Raw genomic sequence first — 21785 nt, 5'->3', positions numbered from 1 at the left:
AGAGACGGGGTATCGCCATGTTGGCTAATCTTGTCTCGAACTCCTGACCTCAGGTGATCCACCATGCCTGGCATACAGAGGGTTCAGCATGATGTCTGGCACATGGAAAATGCTCCTTCCTTTCCACCTCCCTACCCCACTGCCCAAATCTTTTATCTCTTCAGGGTTTGGCTCCAGTCTCTCATACTCCTCCATGAAGCCTCCCTGCTCTGACTGCTGCAACCTTCACTCATTGCCCTCTAACTCCTGCAGCCCTTATTTATGCCACACAATTCAGGGTATTCAATCGAGCTGGATTCCTGTTGGTTACATCCTCAGGATCCGGACTGCTTTCCCCTTCCCCAAAGTCTCAGTTCCCAATAGGAATCCATGTAGTTTCAGGGAAGCTGATTCTACTTTCTCCCTCCCCAATCCCCCCAATTATAAGGGCAAGGCACATGATCTAGGCTAAGCCAGTAAACAACCCTTGCCACTAATTGCTGATTCAGAGGTGGGCATGTAATCTTATTCAGTTCAGTGACTCTCAGGACTTTTGCTGGGAATTCTGTGATACAGGGTCTCTGTATTTTCTCTCTTGTTCTGGATGTTGTGGAGTACTGCTGTGACGTCTGGAACTGCTGCAGTCATTTTGCTACCATGAGAGAGACAAGCCTGATGATACCAAGGGGGCAGTCATGAGATTGGCACATAAGTGAAATCCTGACCACACCATGCCTGACTGCTGGGCTCCACTAGACTTTCAGTTGCATGAGTCAACAAATGTCCTTTATTAAGCCAGTTTTCTGTTATTTACAACTCAAAGCATTCTGATTTAAACATCTAGTTAAATGATTTTGTTTAGGTCACCAAAAGATGTATATATTCACTTATATGTTGACTAGGTCCCTGCTATATACAAGTACTGTGCTGGATGCTAGGATTTAACAATGAATAGCATTAATGTGGTACTATTCTCATCAGGGAGCCCAAGCATGATGTATAGTATGGCAAAAAGAATTGGAGATTAAAATGCCTGTGTTTAGGGGATGGCTCTGATGTTGTATTTAACTTCCTCAGTATCCATCTTACCTCCTTTGGATAGCAGAACCCTGACTTTTCTTTGAGAAGCCATCTAAAGGCCTGGTCAGTGGACCCAAGACTGGCCAAGACGCATATTCCATGCACCTGGCCACAGCAACTAATTCAGCGATAGGCATAAAAGTCAGCCCTGAGACTGCAAACTTTAAAAACAGGTCCTGTCCTGCTGGGGTCACTAAACTGGGGAAACATAAGCCTGGGTTTCCTTAAGCTGTAAAAGAGTGCTAAGACTAGTTAATCTCTGAGAGTTGGTAGCAATAAACTCTCTGACTTCACCCATTATTGAACTAGACATTATCAGTGCCTCCTCCCATGCCTGGCCCTGGGCTGCATGATAGGGAAAGAGGGATGAGGCAGACTTATTGCCCTCTTTAGCTGAGTCTTGAAAGGACTCAGCTAAACATACACAGTATAGCCATACAAGTGGTAATCAGAGGGCACCAACTCAGCCTGAGTTGTTAGTTTTGTATTTTAAAAGTATGTGACATGTTAAACACAGAAAAATTAGAAGACATACTAAAAATTTTAAAACAAAAATGTCCCTTAGTTCAACCACTCAGTTATGATCATTGTTAATATTTTCACCTATATGTACCCAGATGCTTTTCTATGTACATAAACTTTTAAATTAAAAAAAAAAAAAAAAATACCAAATGCAATGGAGCCTGGATGGAAAAGACATTAGTGGAAAAGCTAGTGAAAACCAAATACTGTCAGTCTAGTAATGTACCAATGTTAATCTCTTAGTTTTGACAAATGTACCATACTCAAGTAAAATGTTAACATTAGGGGAAACTAGGTGAAGTATATACAGAAACTCTCTATACTATTTTTAGAACCTTTCTATAAACTTAAAATTACTCCAAAATACAATGTTTCCTTTTAAAAATAGATCCATTCTTTACCCAGACATGGTGGTGCACAAGACCAGCCTGGACAACATATGGAGATCCTGTCTCCACGAGGAAAAAAAAAAAAAAAAGCAAATTCCATTCTGTATTGTTTTAAAACCTTTGTTTATTCACTTAATACATTTATCATAAAATCTTTCTGTCTTAAAATGACTTATTTCGTGATCACATATGATTCCATCCCATGAATGAATCAGCCAATCTCCCCTTTTGTTGGAAATTTAGGTTGTTTCCAATTCTAACCCTGTTATAAAGAATGCTTTCTGCACATACTTAGTCATTTCCTTGGGGTACATGTACAAACTGGAATTGCTGAGCCAGAGCTGCTAGCTAGGAAACACTTACTGAGCACTATGGGCATCACTGTTCTAAAACACCTGATAGACATGAACTCATCCTGTCAACAGCACGAAGAGAGAGGCACTGTTCTCATTCCCTTACCACAGGACAATTTTCAAAAATTTCCAAAACATGAGCCAACATATTCTCACTAAAGACTCTCTCGGCCCACTCCAGCACCTCACTGGTGTTGAACATGTACCCCATCATGATCTTTTGTGCTCCCTCCTATTTTGGCCTCAAGATAGGAGCAGGTACAGCTAGGCCAAGGTATAGTTTCAACAGTTGAAGGTGTGCCCCTCATCTTCAACTACAGAATGTCCTACTCTCAGTAAGCTTTGCGGGTGACAAGACCATCGCTATCTGGTTGGCTGCCGTGTCAGGACCACAATGTCTCCTGCCAGCCTGGAGTAGAATCAGCATCCCTGGGGAAGATAACACTGATTCCCATCTCCACTCAGGGGCACATTTGGTAGCTCAGGAAACACCCCAGTGAAAAGCAACCTGTTCGGGTTTGGTACAGAATTCCAGGGGGATGAGGTGCCACTGAGGAATGGGAATGGGTAAAGATACCTATTCTGAAATAGCTGGTAGCCATGGTAAGGTCCTTTTTTCCTCAGCAAATGGCCTTGGGAAACGACATAGAAAGGATCATTTATTGGGTAGCTGCTATTTCTCAATTCATATGAACTTCACCACTCTTCTAGATGAGTGCTATGACCCTCATTTTACAGATGAGTTCATTGAGGCTTACAGGTTAAGTGTCTCCCTCAAGGCACACAGTAAGCTACTGTCAGGGCCAAGATCTAACCACAGACCATCTTTGTCATCCCCAGAACTCATGCCCACACCACTAGACACATGACTGGAAAAGAGAGCCGACAGTAAAACTGAGGCACTTCCCCCACTTCAGCCCCACAGCAAAGGATTGCCTGATTCATGGTCAAAGCACAGACTGTGGTGTGTTTAGGGGAGGGAGGAAGAGTGGCACATGGGATGAGCTTAAAGCGGCCCATCAAATCTCTATGTACATATCCTTGTCTTTTGCTCTTCTGCATTCTTGACATTATTCATGAGTTGAAAAGCTTCCCTTCTACGGTCACTGTGCTTTGTTTGAAAACTTATCTCTAACCAGATACAGATTTCCCAAGAACTCTGGTAGGGGTTCTCTAGGTCAGCAGTCCCCAACATTTTTGGCACCAGGGACTAGTTTCGTGGAAGACAATTTTTCCACAGACCAGGATGAAACTGTTCCACCTCAGATAATCAGGCATTAATTAGATTCTCACAAGGAGCAGGCAACCTACATTCCTCGCATGCACAGTTCACAATAGGGTTTGTGCTTCTATGAGAATCTAATGCCACTGCTGATCTGACAGGAGGTGGAGCTCAGGCGGTAATGCTCACTTGCCTGTCGCTCACCTCCTGCTGGTGGTAGTCGTGGCCTGGGAGTTGGGGACCCCTGCTTGAGACCCCCGCTTGAGGTTAAAGCAGCCCAGAGCACCAGTGGCCGCTGTACCTTCCCTTGTGCTGTGCCCTCAGCTGGAATGCTGCCACCCTCTGCATGGAGTCACCCAGATCCCACCTCCTTCACAAAGCTACCTTCTTCTCTGCAGTCTGACCTCCTGTACTGCATAACTAGCCCTTCCTTTACACTCTGCTTCTCTTCCAAAATAGACTCAAGGCAGTTTACAACACACATGAGTACAAAAATGCTAAACACAGAACTAAGATTGGGCTGGCGTTGGAATTTCATTAAGAAACCATGGCTGAGGAATGATTAACAACTGAACACAAGACATAGTTTTGAGTTTCCTCACAGCCAGGGCAAGAAGGAAAACAGTAGAAAATGAAGCATTTCTTTTTTTTTTTTTGAGACGGAGTCTCACCCTGTCGCCTAGGCTGGAGTGCAATGGTACGATCTCAGCTCACTGCAACCTACGCCTCCCGGGTTCAAGTAATTCTCCTGCCTCAAACTCCCGAATAGTTGCTATTACAGGTGCATGCCACCACACCCAGCTGATTTTTTTGGTATATTTAGTAGAGACAGGGTTTCACCATGTTGGCCAGGGTGGTCTCAAACTCCTGACCTTGTGATCCACATACCCCAGCCTCCCAAAGTGCTGGGATTACAGGCATGAGCTACTGTGCTCGGCCAAAAATGAAGCATTTCTTATCTAGTAGAAGAAAGAAGACCAGCTAAACAGGAAGCATAATGAACTCCTAGCTAAGCTCAGAGGAATTTGTCTGGAAAACCCTTACAGAACACCACACAATCAAATTATTTGCTCCATAGCAACTTTACCCCCAAAATGCAGATCTGTTTGGCTTATTGGCTTGAGGACTATCTGCACAGGATCTAGACCCATGTTGTCTTGCCCTTTGATACTTTGTCTTTCCATTCCCACCTGCTTTCTGCTGGGGGCACCTCAATCTGGACTGGGCACCTGGAAGGGGTCCTCTGTGAGAGCAGCTCATCATCACACTGCCATGGATGACTCTAAAGACAGAGCTGCTGCATTCCCAAGACATCAGAAGCACACTGCTCCCTCTGGAGTTATGAATAATGCAACACCATCAGCCACACAGAGCTGTAGTCTGAGAGAGCTGCCTGTGCCTCAAGAGCCTGCATACACACCCTCCCCTGGCCACCTTTTCCAGAACCAGGAGACAGTCGTGGAGGACAGGGGATGGGAACCAGCTCCTTTCCCCCAACATAACTCGCCCCTCCGGCCTTTCTGGAATATGGGTGATTCTAGGAGCTATGCAAATCCAGCACATTGGAGCTTGAGTACCAACAATAAGGAAACAACAGAGGATGACAAAATAGAAAAAGGTCTTCTTACCTGTGGCAGGTCCTTCACTGTAACACAGCAAACCTACTCGAGTTTCTCCTTTTGTTTAGATCCATGGCTCATAGCCTTTTCTGTATCATGAGTGTCTTTGAGATCATTTCCTCTCTCCCCAGCAAAGTGTCAAAGCAATTGGTACAGTGGTAAGAGGTTGGGGTGTGGAGCCAGACTTGGGCTCATGCTCTGGTTCTGCCATTATCAGATGTCTGAACCTCAAAGTCCACAGACATAAAGATAATAGCAGTACTTACCTCCATGGGGTTATTGAGAAGAATAAATGAGATAATGTATGCAGAACCTCCCACACAATTAAGCATTTAATACGTTAGACTATTATTAATTATGAAAACACATAAAGAATTCTGCATATAATTTCAGAGGTTTGATTTCTAGGCGATCCTTAGCCTGGTTCCAGATGGTCAGTGAGACAACTTTCATCAATGCCTACATTTTCCCTCTGAATTCCATCTGTGTTTACCAAGCATTTGCTGTGTCCTGGGCAGTCCAACCCACATGAGTATCTTGGTCACTAGTGTCATCAGCACCTTTGAGGGATAGGGATCATTCCCATTCTACTGATGAGGTGAGATAACTTGCCCAAGTTCGCATGGTGAAGTTGCTGTTGAAATCTGTCTTCTGACTCGCTCTGTCTTCATCTGAGGGAAGACTTGTGAGGCTTCTGAAGAGGCTGCTTTCCATCCTGCTGTGTTCTATCAGTGACACTTTGTGCACACAGGAGATCCTAAGACACATACCCTAGGCCCTCAGAGCCGGCAGTGACTTCTTTAAAATCAGTTCTGGCAGTGCTGAGTGTCCATGGAAAAGAGCTCTTATTCAGAGCAGCCCTTCCTGTCTGCAGAGCTATGCAAGTAATTAAATCACTTCAGCAACAAGGTCAAGGGGACAGATAAGTGTTAGAGACTGTGTTTCAGTCCTGACTGCCTCTTATGCATGACCTCAGGAATGCCACTTCACCTCTCTGAGTCTGGTTTCCTCACCTATAAAAGTGAAGGACAGTTCTGACTCCACAGGGTGCTGTGTGAGGGTTACCTTAAGTCGAGGGTTACATGAAGCCTTTGCATAGTACCTGGCATAACGTCAGTCTTCTGGGAGTGGTAGGACTAGTCTGCATTCTTGGTTTGCAGATTGGAAGAGGAAACCCAGGCCCAAAGAAGCAAACAAACAATAGTTCACCCAGTCTTCTCTGTTTATTCTTCTCACTACACCATGCTGCTTCGCAGGCTGGTTTGACAAACATTTCCCCGCAATTGGATGCATAATGACCGACGGAGGAAAGAAAATTTTCATAGGGCATTTAAAAAGCTCAGGGAACAAACAGATCAGTGCAAATCAGTAAGGCTGACACCTGAAAATGACTCTGCAGAGGTGAGGAAGTGGAGCAGAAGAAGGAGGGGCTGGTTCAGGGAACAGGATTTAATATGTCAGTGAAGATCCTGCCTCTCTCTGTAACAAGATGCCTAAAGAAGAATAGTGGTGCTTCCAGCCAGCTCCCTCTTGTTTTGGGAACAACAGTCATTTCTCAGAAAACTCACTTGCAAAGGCAGCCCTTCCAAAAGCATAAGAGCTTTAGTTTGGACAAATGATTTAAGCTCACTTTTGCTGGAGAGGAAATGAATTTAAACTAGGACACACAGAGAAGCAACAAAGAGTGCTAAAGAAGCAACTGAAAAGGTAGTCAAAGATCTGGCTTAGGGATTAGAAGCACTGGCTTTCTAGACTATGGACAAGTGCCCATTCAACAATTATCCAGTCTGGCAGGAAGCAGGTATTTTTCTGTGTATATCTGGATCCAACTAACATTTATCCATTGTCTGTTGCGTGCCAGGTACTGAGCAAAAACCTTCTTCCTATAAATTTCATTTAATGCCATTAAGGCCAAGAAGGTGGCATAACCAACTTCCTTTTTCAGCTGAGGAAACAGGAGCAGAATGAATAACTAACTGGCTGGGATTTGTCCTAGGTCCCCTAAACTCCAAGCACAGTGCTAGCTCCACTAGACCAAGCTGCCTTGTCTCTGGGCTCAAGAAAAGCCTGCATAGGAGCTGAAGGTCCAGAGGTTGCAAGCTTATCTTATGTGCACATACTTGGACCTCCCTACCACATAGCTGTCAGTGACCATAAGAAAGGGCTTCTTTTCCTTCCAAGCCAGGTCCAGAATTCAGTATCATTTTTCTAGCTTAGATTATCTTAAAAAATGCCACAACAGGGGATACAAATTTTAACATTTTATTGATTTAGGGGCCAAACAAGGCAGCATTTGGTCAGTTAAGAAAGGCACCTCATTGAAAATAATACATCACAGTGCTGTTGAGTGATCCCAGTCACAGGATTTGATAATGGAAAGGACAATCTTTGGATGACATAGCTTAGGACACTTGCTCATTTATTTAAAAGAGTCCCTTCACACACTGCAGATAAAAGAAGGCAAGAGCATAGGATTGTGGCATGTGCTGTGTAGCTGTGAGAGGTTACTCATGAGAGTAGGTAGCCTAGTAAATCAGTGGTAAGTCAGGGGAAGGGAATCAGCCTCCCTTTCCATTCCATTCCCTTCCCCCTCCCCTTGATTCCAGTATGCTTGATTTGTTGAGCCACCATCCCTATGAATACACCTTACATCTCTTTCAAATGTGGAGACGGTTTTTTGATCTTACAGTGTGTGGAACCAGGGTCAGTAATCAAAGCCTCCCTGTTGCAAGCTATAGACACACAGGACAACAATTTGATTTCCTGTACTCTTGGTCTGGAACCCATGGGGTTCTGAGATAAAAGCTGAGGTCTTAGTGCACTGGCTTTAAAAAATATTTTCACCAGTCCAGAGTAAATGAAAACCCGATTCCTTAGAAATAATACTGTATCTCTCTATTTCTACCCCCACCCTCCAAGCATGGTATTTTAAAAAAAATTAATTTTTCCCTTACACTTTAAAAACTCCCGCCTATGTATAAAAGAAACTGCCACACTACAATAACACTGCTGTTGTTCCAACTATTCCTTTGAGCCCCTCACCAGCCCTCCCTCACCATCCTCACCCTGACCACCCTTCCCTTCTGCCCAGCACCTAAGAGCAGGGATCACGCCGCAGGGTGATGAGCAGTGGTGTAGTCTCGCCTGGCCTTCTGATACTAGGCTGAAATAGAGAGGAAACAAGAGAGAACAAAATGGGTTTTTAAAAACCAAGTACATATCAAAGGAGGCTGGCATATAAGCCCCAGCAACCAAATGCATTAAACACTGGACATTTCTCTGACAGGTAAAAGCAGAACCTGCTGAGGCTAAGACTCTGGAATTAAACAAAGCAAAAACAGAATTCTAACCATTCTGAGAAGGGTATATGCATTCCCTATGAATCTTCTAGTTCTCATGGGCAGCCCAAATATTACTTGCACATGTTGTATGCACACATGAATCTATGTGGATGGATGACAAATATTTGGGCAAGGATCATGCATATTCAATTAGCAAACATTCAGGGACCTCAACTTTGAGGCCAAGTGCTTACAATTGTCCCTAGTTCAAGGGGAGGAGCTGATTCCAAGATTCATGATGCCACTGTCACCCAGAGAAGGATCCCAGGCCAGGCACACATCGCTGACAGTTTTTGTTTCACTCCTCTTCCTTGCCCATTCCCAGAAGTCATGTGCTTCCCAGAAACACACAAAGCCAGACTGAGTTTCCATTAAGAGTGGGTGGAGTTAGTTTAGAGCCAGGAAGACAAGGCAGGACAGAGGCAGCAGACATTCACTTGGACCAGGCAAAGAGGGAAGCAAGGTGGCCACGTACTCATGCCCAGTTGCCATGTGGACGGCAGATAAAACCTCTGGTAGTCTCACAGATGGCAGGAGAGCTCAGGTCAGAAGGAGGCTGGGCACTTTAGAGCCCACTAAATCGAGTCAGCAGCAGATTATGCTGAGGCAGGCGACATTATTTACTGGATCTGCCACTGACTTTCTAATGGTTTTTCCAGAGGCTGCTGTTTTTGTGGTCCTTCATAGTAGTCTGTTACTTCATCTGTTTGCCACAAATCAAACCAGAGACCAAAAGACATAGCAGGGAACTTAGAAAATGCTCAATAGTTGGGAAGCTAAGGTTATGAATAAAAGCTGGTTACTGTCACAGGTGGTCTTATTTCCGGGTGATCTTTTCTTGGGGAAGTCCATGGCTATAGCCATCATAAAATTAGGGGTGAAGGGTTGGATCTAGAAGGCAGAGGGTTTGGGCTTAAAAAGAACATATCTGATTTCAGTTTTATGTCCTGGAGAGAGACTGGGTTTGAGTAAATACTGATCAAAATAAATCCAAGAATAGATCACACACTGTTTTGTCGACACTTGGAAACAGAGGCAAACATTAAAAATAAAAGCAAATAAACCTACCCTGGTCTCTCTTTGGGGAAGTAGATTTGACTGCTCTCAGATGCTCAGCCTCCATGTTCAGAAGACAATCTGAATTCAAAAGGACCTTTCACCTGGTTTAATTCTCTGGCAACAATTCAGTTTTCAAACCCAATTCCCAAATAATCGCTACTTTTCAGCATCATGATGCAGATCACAAAAACATTCTAATTTGGCCTGGCTCTTTTTATGACGTCTCCCAGTAATTTCTATAACCTGCAACGTAAGCGCCTTTTTCCTTCCACCTAAGGGGAAAAAAATTAATGATCCCTGTTCACATGTTGACTCATGTGGGTTTTCATTATGGGTTAGAAAACAAATGGAATTCTCTGTCCATAATGTACCATCAGGAACTGAGACCCTGCCTGACTTCACATGATCCTGGACTTCTAATCAGCTGCTGGAAATGGAAGAAATACTATGAGGTTTTGGAATTGTGGCCCCTGGAAGATTACCTGGGTTAGTTTATTTTGGTCAAAAAATAAAATCAAAAGTATGGTTAAAGTAAACAGCTGGGCCGGATGTGATGGCTCACATCTGTGATCCTGGCACTTTGGGAGGCCAAGGTGGGTGGATTGCTTAAGCCCAGGAGTTCAAGACCAGCCTTGGCAACTTGGCAAAACCCTGTCTCTGCAAAAAGTACAAAAATTAGCCAGGTGTTATGGCGTGCACCTGTAGTCCCAGCTGCTCAGGAGGCTGAGGCGGGAGAATTGCTTGAGCCCCAGGAGGCAGAGGTTGCTGTGAACCAAGATCACGCCACTGCACTCCAGCCTGGGTGGCAGAGTGAAACCCTGTCTCAAAACAACAACAAAAAAGAAGTAAACAGCTGGTAAAGCAACCTAGCCTAAAACTTAGAAAGTAGGAGAGTGAACACATATGTACACACACACACACACACAACACACATACACACAGATGAGATGAGAGTAGCACACACACCAAAGATAAATCAAGCAAGTGCTTTTTTAATCAATACATCAAATGATATTTTTGCTAGCCTGAGGAAGCTTCTCTTTGCCTGTCCTATCATTCCCACCCATTCCCTCACAGAGATAGGAAGAAATTCCTTCTTGGACCCAACATTAGATAAACATAACCAAGTCTTTACATGTGGCTTTGGAGAAGGCTGCTAGGATGCTTGCGAACACGACATCAGGGGTCTGGGATGCATCGATAGCAGAGTGGATCCCCCGTTTCCTGTAGTACTCTATGAGCGGGGTGGTTTGAGTGTGGTAAGCTTGCAGGCGGATTTTCAAGGCCTTCTCATTATCATCTGATCGACGAATCAAGGGTTCCCCAGTGATCTGAGAATAGGAAGACAGCAATGAAAGGCTGGGACTGTTAGCAAGGTTTTCTTATTCCATGCTAGATGCAGATTTGAGATGGGACCATTCTGCCCAGGATGCTGTCTGTTCCCAAAGCCCATCAGAAGCAAAGACAAGCAATCCAGACCCTCTCCAATGAAGAACTTGCTACTCCCAGGAGCAGAGCAGCTGGTGAACAGAAGTCAGAGAGTTTGTCAGAAACACCAACTGTGAGGAAAGGGGCTCATGAGGGGAAGATAGGCAATAACTTTCTCATCTTTGTGCTCAGGTGATCCAGCTTCCAAGATAAACACTTCTAGGGTCAAAAGTAAGGAAGTCAAAGGCCCCTAAGACCAGGAGAATACATCAAAATCAAAGATACATTAGCAGTTGTAATCTTAGTTGCTTAAATATTTAGCATATGTACTAGAGTGTCACCCATCAACATTTTAAAAGTGGCAAGTAAAATGAGAAAGAACTTTGAATGGCAGAATTAGCAGCTTTGCAAAATGTGACTATGTTGCCATAACGGCTCTGGAACCTGTATTTATAGAACCTGGATGACCTAATGAACTTGTTTCATAGGACGAAGGTAAACCCAGGAAATTCTTACTGTTGTCTGCATGCTTTAAAACAGACCATATAGACTCTTTATGGCAAATGGTGCAGTGACCATGTATGAAACCCCAGGACACAGTACAGCCGCAGTAACTATAAAAAGAGAATATTTTTCTGGAGGACTGGTCATCAAACTTCTCTTCAGTGCCACACTCTTCCCACTCTCCAATTCTAGGCTTTTAAGAAACCTTCTCCTGATTAGCTGATCACTTAGGTGGCCATGATGCCAGAAAGGGGCTGCTCTTGACAGAAGACAGGTACAATCTGGGCACTGCAAAAAGCTGGCACCACTGGTAGCAACCTTGAGGCCAAGCAATAAACCACCTAAGGAGACACTGAACAGATCTGACACAGGCCATGATTTACTTGATAGTGTTATTTTTCATGACTAAGTTAGCAATATTGGTAGAAATAAAAGGAAGATGGAACGAATAAAGGAAAAAGAAAACAGTGAAGAAAGGAGAAGGAAAGAAAAGGAAATTTTTTGTCTGAGTTTACATACGTCATCTTTCATGGGCTCTTTTGGAGGGTTGAACTCCTCATGGTAGGAACGGCCACTCTTGGGGTGAATCAGCCTGAAAGACAGCAAATGAATATGAGTTAGGTTAACTGATAGTACGTGCCTGCACTCCACTCTAGGGGGCTCCGGAATGACAAGCAGAGACAGGGACCCTGGATGCAAGGACCCAGCACCCAACAGAAAATCCAGCTAAATAACTGGGCTTTCAGGAGAGCTTATGCCAGTGGCAGAGTATATTTTCTATTTTGACCAAACATTATCATGAGTATCTGGTTGAAGAGTAAACGGGCTGGCATAACTACCTAATTCAGGACTTGAGAGAAGGAACTCTGGTGCTGGTCTCACACAGCCATCTATTCTATTCACCCATTTACTCGACAAACATTAATAAGTATCCCATTCAAGCCTTAAGCTGAATTCAGAGGCTACAAAGCAATGAGTAATGATCCCTGTTCACAAGTAGTGCTTAGTGGGAGAGACAAATGTGGAAATAAATAACAAACGTGATAATCCTTTAACAGATTTGTACAAAGTGCTATGGGGGACAGAGGACAAATAAATGAACTCTATTTCCTAACCTAGTTTGGTTACAAAACCAGGAAGGTACTAACAGGAAAAATAATTCCCATGGATGCAAACACTGCCAGATAATGCAACACATCTTTTCGATCACACAGATAAAAGATAGGCTAACCCTGATGACTTGAATTTTGGTTGGTACTTGAGACCAATCCCATTTTGAGAACTTGGAGAGTGGGGTTTCTTTCATTTACCAAAAGTGGTATTTGTGAATGGCAAAAGAGCAGTGTGTGGGAGTCATATTTATTGCAGCCTGGCTGCTATGTGCCTGGCTGCTAACCCTAACCCAGGGTTAGCAATATTCAAGTCATCAGGAAAAATGACTTATTAAACAAGTTATGGAATATAGAGTTCAATAAAAGGCATTTATTTGGCACTGAATGTATAGCAGGTAGCTGCATCTCTGCTGAGTCCCCCACAGGCAACAAGCCCATGTTCCTGACTGGGAATGGCCACACCACAGGAGCCTAGCAACCTAAGGAAAGGAGGCAGGCCAAGCTCTGCTCAGTAGCCAGGCCTTGCTTCAGTTCTGTGGTTTCTCAATTCTCTGCCAACCAAGTGTTTGTTTGCTTATTTAACTAATGGTTGCTCTTCTCATGAAGGTCTATTAGACTAGAGCTCCCTAATATTTTTCACCATTTGGCAGGCATAGCAATATTTGGGCTGGGCCCAGCAGCTTATGCCTGTGATGCCAACACTTTGGGAGGCCAAGGGGGGCAGATCACCTGAGGTCAGGAGTTTGAGACCAGTCTGACCAACATGGTGAAACTCCGTTTCTACTAAAAATATGAAAAATTTAGCAGGGTGGCAGGCACCTGTAATCCCAGCTACTTGGGACGCTGAGGCAGGAGGATCGCTTGAACCTGGGGGTGGAGGTGGCAGTGAACCGAGATCACACCATTGCACTCCAGCCTGAGTGACAGAGCAAGACTTTGTTTCAAAAAAATAAAATAAATAAATAAATAAAAAATCTATTCAATTCTATTTAGGTTATTGAAGTAGCACCTCTGTAAAATGTGCTACTTTCTTTTATGTTAACCACAGCATATTTTGGGGGACAAGATGGTCCATTTATGGCATAAAGTGGCACTGGATTATGGGCAGGAGGGAGGTGACAGTAGAGAAAATAAGCTATACAGTCATCCCTTGGTATCCACGGGGGGATTGTTCCAGGAGCCCCCTCTGTGGATACCAAAATCCACAGATGCTCAAGTCCCTGATATAAAATGGTACAGCATTTCCATATAACCTATGCATATCCTTCTGTGTACTTTATTTATTTTATTTCTATTTTATTTTTGAGACAGACTCTCGCTCTGTCACCCAGGCTGGAGTACAGTGGTGCAGTCTCTGCTCACTGCAAGTTTCGCCTCCCCGGTTCACGCCATTCTCCTGCCTCAGCCTCCCAAGTAGCTGGGACTACAGGCGCCCACCACCAAGCCTGGCTAATTTTTTGTATATTTAGTAGAGACAGGGTTTCACCATGTTAGCCAGGCTGGTCTCGAACTCCTGACCTCGTGATCTACCCACCTCGGCCTACGAAAGTGTTAGGATTACAGGCATAAGCCACCACGCCCAGTCTAATTTTTTTATTTTTTGTAGAGATGAGGTCTCATCATGTTGCCCACGCTGGTTGTCCTGCATACTTTAAATCATCTCTAGATTATTTATACCTAATACAATGTAAATTCCATGTAAATAATTGCTATACTGCATTTTAAAACTTGTATTATTTTTTATTTTCTTCAGCTTTCCCACGTTATATTTATTGGTGGTTATGTTCTGAATTTTTTTTTTTTTTGAGACGGAATCTCACTCTGTCGCCCAGGCTGGAGTGCAGTGGCGCCATCTCAGCTCACTGCAAGCTCCACCTCCCAGGTTCATGCCATTCTCCTGCCTCAGCCTCCTGAGTAGCTGGGACTACAGGCACCTGCCACCACGCCCACCTAATTTTTTGTATTTTTAGTAGCGACAGGGTTTCACTGTGTTAGCCAGGATGGTCTCGATCTCCTGACCTCGTGATCCACCTGCCTTGGCCTCCCAAAGTGCTGGGATTACAGGTGTGAGCCACTGCACCCAGTCTGGTTCTGAATATTTTTAATTCACAAATGCTTGAATCCATGGATATGGAAGGCCAACTGGACAATGGAGAAAAGGTTCCTGTGACTGCAGTCATGTACTGTGAGGTTGCACTTTCCAGTATTTGAGTGCCTGGAAGGATTCCTCTGATGCATTAATTCAGAAATGGCATCCACTGGGAGACCCACGGAGAGGAGAGAGCAGGCTGCTAGGCTCAGCAGCAGCAACTTTGGGAAGGGCTAGGGGCATGAGATGTGGACCAGGATATTTTTTTACCTTCTAGAGAGCACAGGGCACATAGCAGCCAGGCTGCAACAAATATGACTCCCATACACTGCTCTTTTGCCATTCACAAATACCACTTTTGGTAAATGAAAGAAACCCCACTCTCCAAGTTCTCAAAATGGGATTGGTCTCAAGTACCAACCAAAATAGCTCCATGGGCCACTGAGTCTGGCTCGGCGGTACCATCAGGGCTGGGAATCTACAATCACTGCTACTGTGAGTATAATACTTTATTTTTATTTTTTTTGAGATAGAGTTTTGCTCTGTCACCCAGGCTGGAGTCCAATGGCCTAATCACGGCTCAGTGCAGCCTCGACCTTCCTAGCTCAAGCAGTCCTCCCACCTCAGCCTCCCAAGTAGTTGGGACCACCAACACAGGTGCATACCACCACACTTGGCTAACTTTTTTTTGCTTTATAGTAGAGACGAGGTCTTGCTATGTTGCTCAAGCTGGTCTCAAATTCCTGGCCTGAAGTAATCCTCCTGTTTAGGCCCCCCCCAAATGCTGTGATCACGGGCATGAACCACTGTGCCCAACATTCAGTGTGACACTTTAAACACCTGTTTTCTCATCCACAAAATTGGGATGGTACCAGGTATTAAGATAATACCAGAGAGCCGACTGGTAGGATAATTAGGATATGAGAGAGACAATATAGAATAAGTTTAAAAACAAAAACAAAAAAACAACCACCAACTATTCATATTCAAGAAACAGAACAATGACTCAAAATTACTAGAAGTGAGGTCAGAACTAATTCAGAAAATTGTTACAATGGGGTCCGTATCATCTCAGACTTGAAAAAGATCCTGTGTGAGGTCTGGGGTTCATTCCCCAGCATCTCCAAACAGCTAACATCTGTGTCCAACCTTGGCAACAGAGTGAGACTCTGTCTCAAAACAAACAAACAACAACAAAAAAAACAAAAATCAAAAAACAAAAACAAGATCTGTATTAAACTGACTAATTCCTGTCTCATTTTCTTCTAACCATCAACATGTTTGACTAGGAGGCAGAAAGCAGGCTTCCAGGGCTAACCCTGCCACTCATCTGCTGGGTAAACTTGGAAAAACACCTTCAGCAGTGACATGCTCTGTGAGGAAGGAGGTCCTTCTCTCCGTGAGGGAGGAAGTTACAGTAACTACCTACTTCCAAATGGAGGGACTGAGTCTTCTCTCTTTTATCCTTTACAGCAACCCTGCTGTTTGTTCTTCAGAATTTCTCTGTTCTCTCCCACCCAACCTCAGTTAGAAACCTCCATCACATCATGTGGATCATAAACAGGCTCCTAGATGGTATCCCTATCTGTTTATCCTTGCCCTAATTTACCTTGTACACCAGGACCAAGCTAATGTTCTTAGAATACTGTTTTTGCCACAACACCCAGTGGCTCGAGAATATCTCGTGAGTCCTGAACTCCATCAAGTCTACCCTCTTTGGTTTGGCAGATCTCCCCAGTAAAGCTCTTCTCAACAGCATTCCTTCTACCATCCTGCCCCCAAGGCCAGTGGGCAGACACATCTGCTACTAGCCTCAGCGAAAGCCTAACCCATACTCATTCTGCCTTCTACTCCCTTCTGGGAAAGTCTCACTGAAATACTCTTCATCCAGGAAGAGTTTGATATTATCTCTATCCCAGGCAGCCTTTCCTCCCTGTCCCCAGGCTTTCTTCTTGGACTTCCTACTACACTGAACAGCCAAAGTTTCATACACGACTCTCTGAGGTCAGAGATGGGCATCACTATATGGTTATCCTAGAGCCTCTTGTGGTCCTCTGCTCCCAGGGTCTAGTACTGTGCTATGCAGGAAGCAGGTACACAGGAAGCTGGGCCCATAGAATCAAAGGTCCCCAGTGTCACCTGGTTCTGCTAATATGTGCTTGGTGCCTCAGAGACCCCAGGCCTAGTGATGTCTTTACTGTTAACCCTACTGCTTCTTGACCTACATCAACTTTGTCTACTGTGTGCCCAGTAGGGATACAAAGAAACAGAAGTTCCTGCATTAAAGGAGCCTATGGAATAGCCAGAGACATGTAACCTGGACATTTGAAAAGAAAATGAATACAAAGTAGAGCCCACTGTATTTCATATTGCTTTCCAGGATAATAGTGCTAACCTTGTACTGTCTATTCACATGTTTGTCTCTGTCCTTGAAGGTGTGGACTACAAACACATGGAAAAGACATTCAACCTCATTAGGAAATCAAAGTAATAACGTCTGAAATAAGAAAACATTTTTTCCCTAATCCAAAAATTTACATGCATTATGATGGCCATAGTATCATTTTAACAGTGGCTAACTGGAAGAAAACAAATATACAACAATAAGGAAATTAACAAAGTTTTGCCTACTGTGAAATATCACACAGCAATTAAAAGTAATGGTCATGGATGCCTGGTTTAAGATGGTGGGCTGACCACTTTCCTGAGACACCATTAAAATGACAAAGACATAAAAAAGCTACAGCCCATGATAAAGAGGGGAATGGAGGGTCCATTTGCAGTTGAAAGCTTCTGACATACTTATGAAAGGCACAAAGCAGACTGCAGTGATTAGTGAAATAGGGTAAAGAAAACCGTAGCCTAAAGCAGTGTTGGTCTGTCAGAACAAACGAATCCAGAAGCAGAGGCATTTCTGTGTTCAATGCTATTATAGAGAAACAAACATGTTAAAACACACACACACACACACACACACACACACACAAAGTGGCTGTACTATAAGCAAATTCTTCCTCCATTTTCTAAACTTTGTACAGATGGTTATATGATTTTTATAATTAATAAAAAGCCAGCAAAGTATGGCAACTCCAGCTGAAATCAGATTTAAGGAGCACTAAAATGGAGGAGATACACATGTAAAGAAATTAACATTTCTTAAGCACCTAATATAGGCAAGGCTTTGAACTATGCATTTCATATTACCTAACACGTGCAATAGCTCCTCAAAGCAGGTGTTATCAACCCCCTTCTACAGATGAGGAAACAGCCTCAGACAGGTTAAGATATGTGCCTAGGGTCACAGTTAAAAAGTGACAAGAGGGAGGGTGCAGTGGTTCACGTCTGTAATCCCAGCACTTTGGGAGGTCAAGGCGGGTGGATCTCTTAAGGTCAGAAGTTTTGAGACCAGCATGGCCAACATGGTGAAGCCCTGTCTCTACTAAAAATACAAAAATTAGTCGGGCATGGTGGTGCATGCCTGTAGTCCCAGTTACTTGGGAGGCTGAGACAGGAGAATTACTTGAACTCGGGAGGCAGAGGTTGCAGTGAGCCAAGATTGCGCCACTGCACTCCAGCCTGGGTGACAGAGTGAGAGTCTGTCTCAAAAAAAAGACTAAAAAAAAAAGGCGACAAGAGCTGGGAGCAGTGGCTCACGCTTGTAATCCTAGCACTTTGGGAGGCCGAGACAGGCGGATCACTTGAGGTCAGTTCAAAACCACCCAGGCCAACATGGTGAAACTCTGCCTCTACTAAAAATACAAAAAAATTAGCCAGCCCTGGTGGCAGACACCTGTAATCCCAGCTACTTGGGAGGTTGAGGTAGGAGAATTGCTTGAACCCAGGAGGCGGAGGTTGCAGTGAGCCGAGATAGCGCCACTGCACTCCAGCCTGGGAGACAGAGTGAGACTCCGTCTAAAAAAAAAAAAAATGACAAGAATGAGATGCTGTTTGACTTCAAATCCCTTGCTCTTCTTTCCATATCCCAATCCCATCTCACCACTTCAGTGGATGTCACCAAATAAAATCAATCCGTGTTGAAATGGATATGGCACTAAGCTTCATGGCTGGGATTAAGCACGAGCAATTCTCAGAGTTTGACAAAGCTCTGAGAAGCATGAAAAGGGACCCTCAAGGGACAAATACCTTCCTGTGATTCTTCGGATCAGCAGAGAGTCTGGGATGCTGAATTCAATCACAGAATCAAGCTTCTCTTTCCGCTTCTCCATGAGGTCATCGAGCTGTAAAAGAATGTGTGGCCCACCTAAGTTACCAGAGCTTGGTCAGACCCATCTCTTTCAAAGGAATTAAGAGAAAACAAAGGGCAAGAGTGTGCTCTCATACAGAAGTAATATAAAAACTAAGCTACCCACCATTTCTGCCTGCCTCACAGTCCGAGGGAAGCCATCCAGAAGAAAACCATTTTTGCACAAGGGGGTCTCCAAATTCTTCTCAATGAGTTCCACTACCATTTCATCACTCACCTGGAAGTTAGGAACAAAATAGCCTTGGGTTTAAATCCATTACCTAGGTGACTGACATTAGCCCAACTCCATAGCCAAAAGTTTGTGTATATAACCTTATTACTAAACAGCAAGTTTTCTTGAACCCAAGGAAGCAAAAATAAGAGCAAATGTGAAATGGCTCCATTTGGAAGATCCAGTTTCACAATTTTATCTCTGTGGTTGCCAAATGCACATTCTCGTCTCTTGAAATCCCCCTGTATCCCAAAAAATCTGGGTGAGGGAAGACAGATTCCATTACTTGTTACCTCACCAGGAGAGCTTTGTATCTCAGGTCCTGAAGGCCCCTCCTGCCACTAGAGTCCAGAGTCCAAACTGTCAGATAACAGTTCATCAGCAATCAGTGATCCTCAAGGCACAAGAAATGTGAGGACAAATGGCTGAGAGACCACCTGAGAGAGTGCCAGGAGAGAATGGGGTTGACCAAAACACAGGCATCAGCTTTCCCTGTTTCACAGCTGTCATTAGGCTAACAGTAACGTGACTGATGTGTGTACTTGGTTACACATCTGGGCCATCCTGGACATGAGGAAAAATAGAAGTTCACTGAATTGGCAAGATTGGGTCAGAACCAAGGAACTAAGGAGCCAAGCCAACACTCTTCCCTCTTTTTTTTTTTTTTTGAGACAGTCTCATTCTGTTGCCCAGGCTGGAGTACAGTGGAACAATCTCCCCTCACTGCAACCTCTGCCTTCCAGGTTCAGATGATTCACGTGCCTCAGCCTCCCAAGCAGCAGGGACTACAGGTGCGTAGGACCATGCCCAGCTAATTTTTTGTATTTTTAATAGAGACGGGGTTTCATCATGTTGGCCAGGCTGGTCTCGAACTCCTGACCTCAAGTGATCTGCCTACCTCAGTCTCCCAAAGTGTTAGGATTACAGGAGTGAGCCACTGCATCCAGCCCAAAGCCAACACACTTCTGAGTCTCTCTAAAACCCCAATGAGGACCTCTTCCAGTTTTTAGAAACTGGTTTTTCTTTTCTTTTTTTTTGAGACGGAGTCTCGCTCTGTTGCCCAGGCTGGAGTGCAGTGGCGTGATCTTGGCTCACTGCAACCTCCGCCTCCAGGGTTCACTCCATTCTCCTGCCTCAGCCTCCCGAGTAGCTGGGACTACAGGCACCTGCCACCACGCCCGGCTAATATTTTTGTATTTTTAGTAGAGACGGGGTTTCACCATGTTAGCCAGGATGGTCTTGATCTCCTGACCTCGTGATCCACCCGCCTCGGCCTCCCAAAGTGCTGGGATTACAGGCGTGAGCCACTGCGCCCGGCAGAAACTAGTTTTTCTCTTGGGCTGTTATAGAAAGAAAGGTCTCCAGCCTGTAGTGAAACCTGCCCATCTTGGCAGCTAATGGTCTTATTTATTGGTGCTAACTGTGAACTTGGGGACAAAGTACATGCTCTGCAACTAAGTGAAGGTTGGAGATAAGCAATTTCATTGCCACATCTCATTTTTTTCTTAGTACAGAGTCTTCTGTCAAGACTCAAAGTCCAAAATATCTAGCTTTCTGGTTTGACTCAGAGATTCAGTTACATGAAGGGAAAACTAGAGAAATGGGCAGGCAGAGGTATCATTTGATACGGCTACAGAATCTCAAAGCCTAACAGAAGGTAACTTGAGAATTAAAACGCCGGGCGCGGTGGCTCAAGCCTGTAATCCCAGCACTTTGGGAGGCCGAGACGGGCGGATCACGAGGTCAGGAGATCGAGACCATCCTGGCTAACACGGTGAAACCCCGTCCCTATTAAGAAATACAAAAAAAACTAGCCGGGCGAGGTGGCGGGCGCCTGTAGTCCCAGCTACTCGGGAGGCTGAGGCCGGAGAATGGCGTGAACCCGGGAGGCGGAGCTTGCAGTGAGCTGAGATCCAGCCACTGCACTCCAGCCTGGGTGACAGAGCAAGACTCCGTCTCAAAAAAAAAAAAAAAAAAAAAGAGAATTAAAGCAAAGCCCAGTTCCTTCCCCAACTAACATTCTAAGATAAAAAAAGACCAGAAGACCAAGCACAAAATGACATCTGAAGGTGATTCTCAGAGGCCAAGTTCCAGAATAACTCAGTTATAATTAATCTAGAGATCTTCTTTGATTAGTGCCAGAAAATAATAGATTGTATTTGTCCAATCAGGTCAACTGGCCTAAAGAAAGAGAAAATGTGGCTGGGCATGGCAGCTCACACCTGTAATCCCAGCACTTTGAGAGGCTGGGGCAGGAGGACTGCTCCCGGGTTAAGCTCAGTTTAAAACCAGTGTGGGCAACACAGTGAGACCCCGTCTCTACAACAATAACAAAAAGTAGCAGGGCATGGTGATGTGTGCCTGTAGTTCTAGCTACTCATCAGGCCGAAGTGGGAGGATCACTTGAGCCCAGGAGGTCGAGGTTGTAGTGAGCCATGATTGCGCCACTGCATACCAGCCTGGGTCTCAGGAAAAAAAAGAGAGAAAATGCAATTATAGTCCCCAAAGAGAAAGGATTACCTTTGTCACAACTGCGAAGTAATTGCTTTGGTACAGAAACAGAACACAGAGCCACAAAGCAGGTTAAAAAAACACTTCTGTGACTTCCTAAAT

At 44.4% G+C, this 21785-nt stretch overlaps 1 protein-coding gene across 4 annotated transcripts in view; it reads right to left on the bottom strand.

The window, feature by feature from the left end:
• Positions 1-6368: 6368 nt before the first annotated feature.
• Positions 6369-21785, bottom strand: part of AK2 (adenylate kinase 2) — a 28298-nt gene continuing 12881 nt past the window's right edge. For 2 of the 4 annotated variants that reach the window (XM_074013155.1, XM_005544063.5), the window contains exons 3-8: positions 19068-19178; positions 18841-18935; positions 12016-12088; positions 10700-10895; positions 9574-9642; positions 6369-8327 (exon numbers count right to left, since the gene is read on the bottom strand). In XM_074013155.1, coding sequence (XP_073869256.1) covers positions 8323-8327; positions 9574-9642; positions 10700-10895; positions 12016-12088; positions 18841-18935; positions 19068-19178 — 549 coding nt within the window. In that variant the 3' untranslated portion in view covers positions 6369-8322. The remainder of the gene's footprint in view (positions 8328-9573; positions 9643-10699; positions 10896-12015; positions 12089-18840; positions 18936-19067; positions 19179-21785) is intronic. The other 2 variants (XM_074013158.1, XM_005544065.5) reach the window with 1 other exon arrangement.

Source organism: Macaca fascicularis, chromosome 1, assembly GCF_037993035.2.
Source record: "Macaca fascicularis isolate 582-1 chromosome 1, T2T-MFA8v1.1".
NCBI lineage: Eukaryota > Metazoa > Chordata > Mammalia > Primates > Cercopithecidae > Macaca > Macaca fascicularis.
Note: the sequence above shows the minus strand (reverse complement) of the source record. Positions and strands in the feature narration are given on the sequence as shown.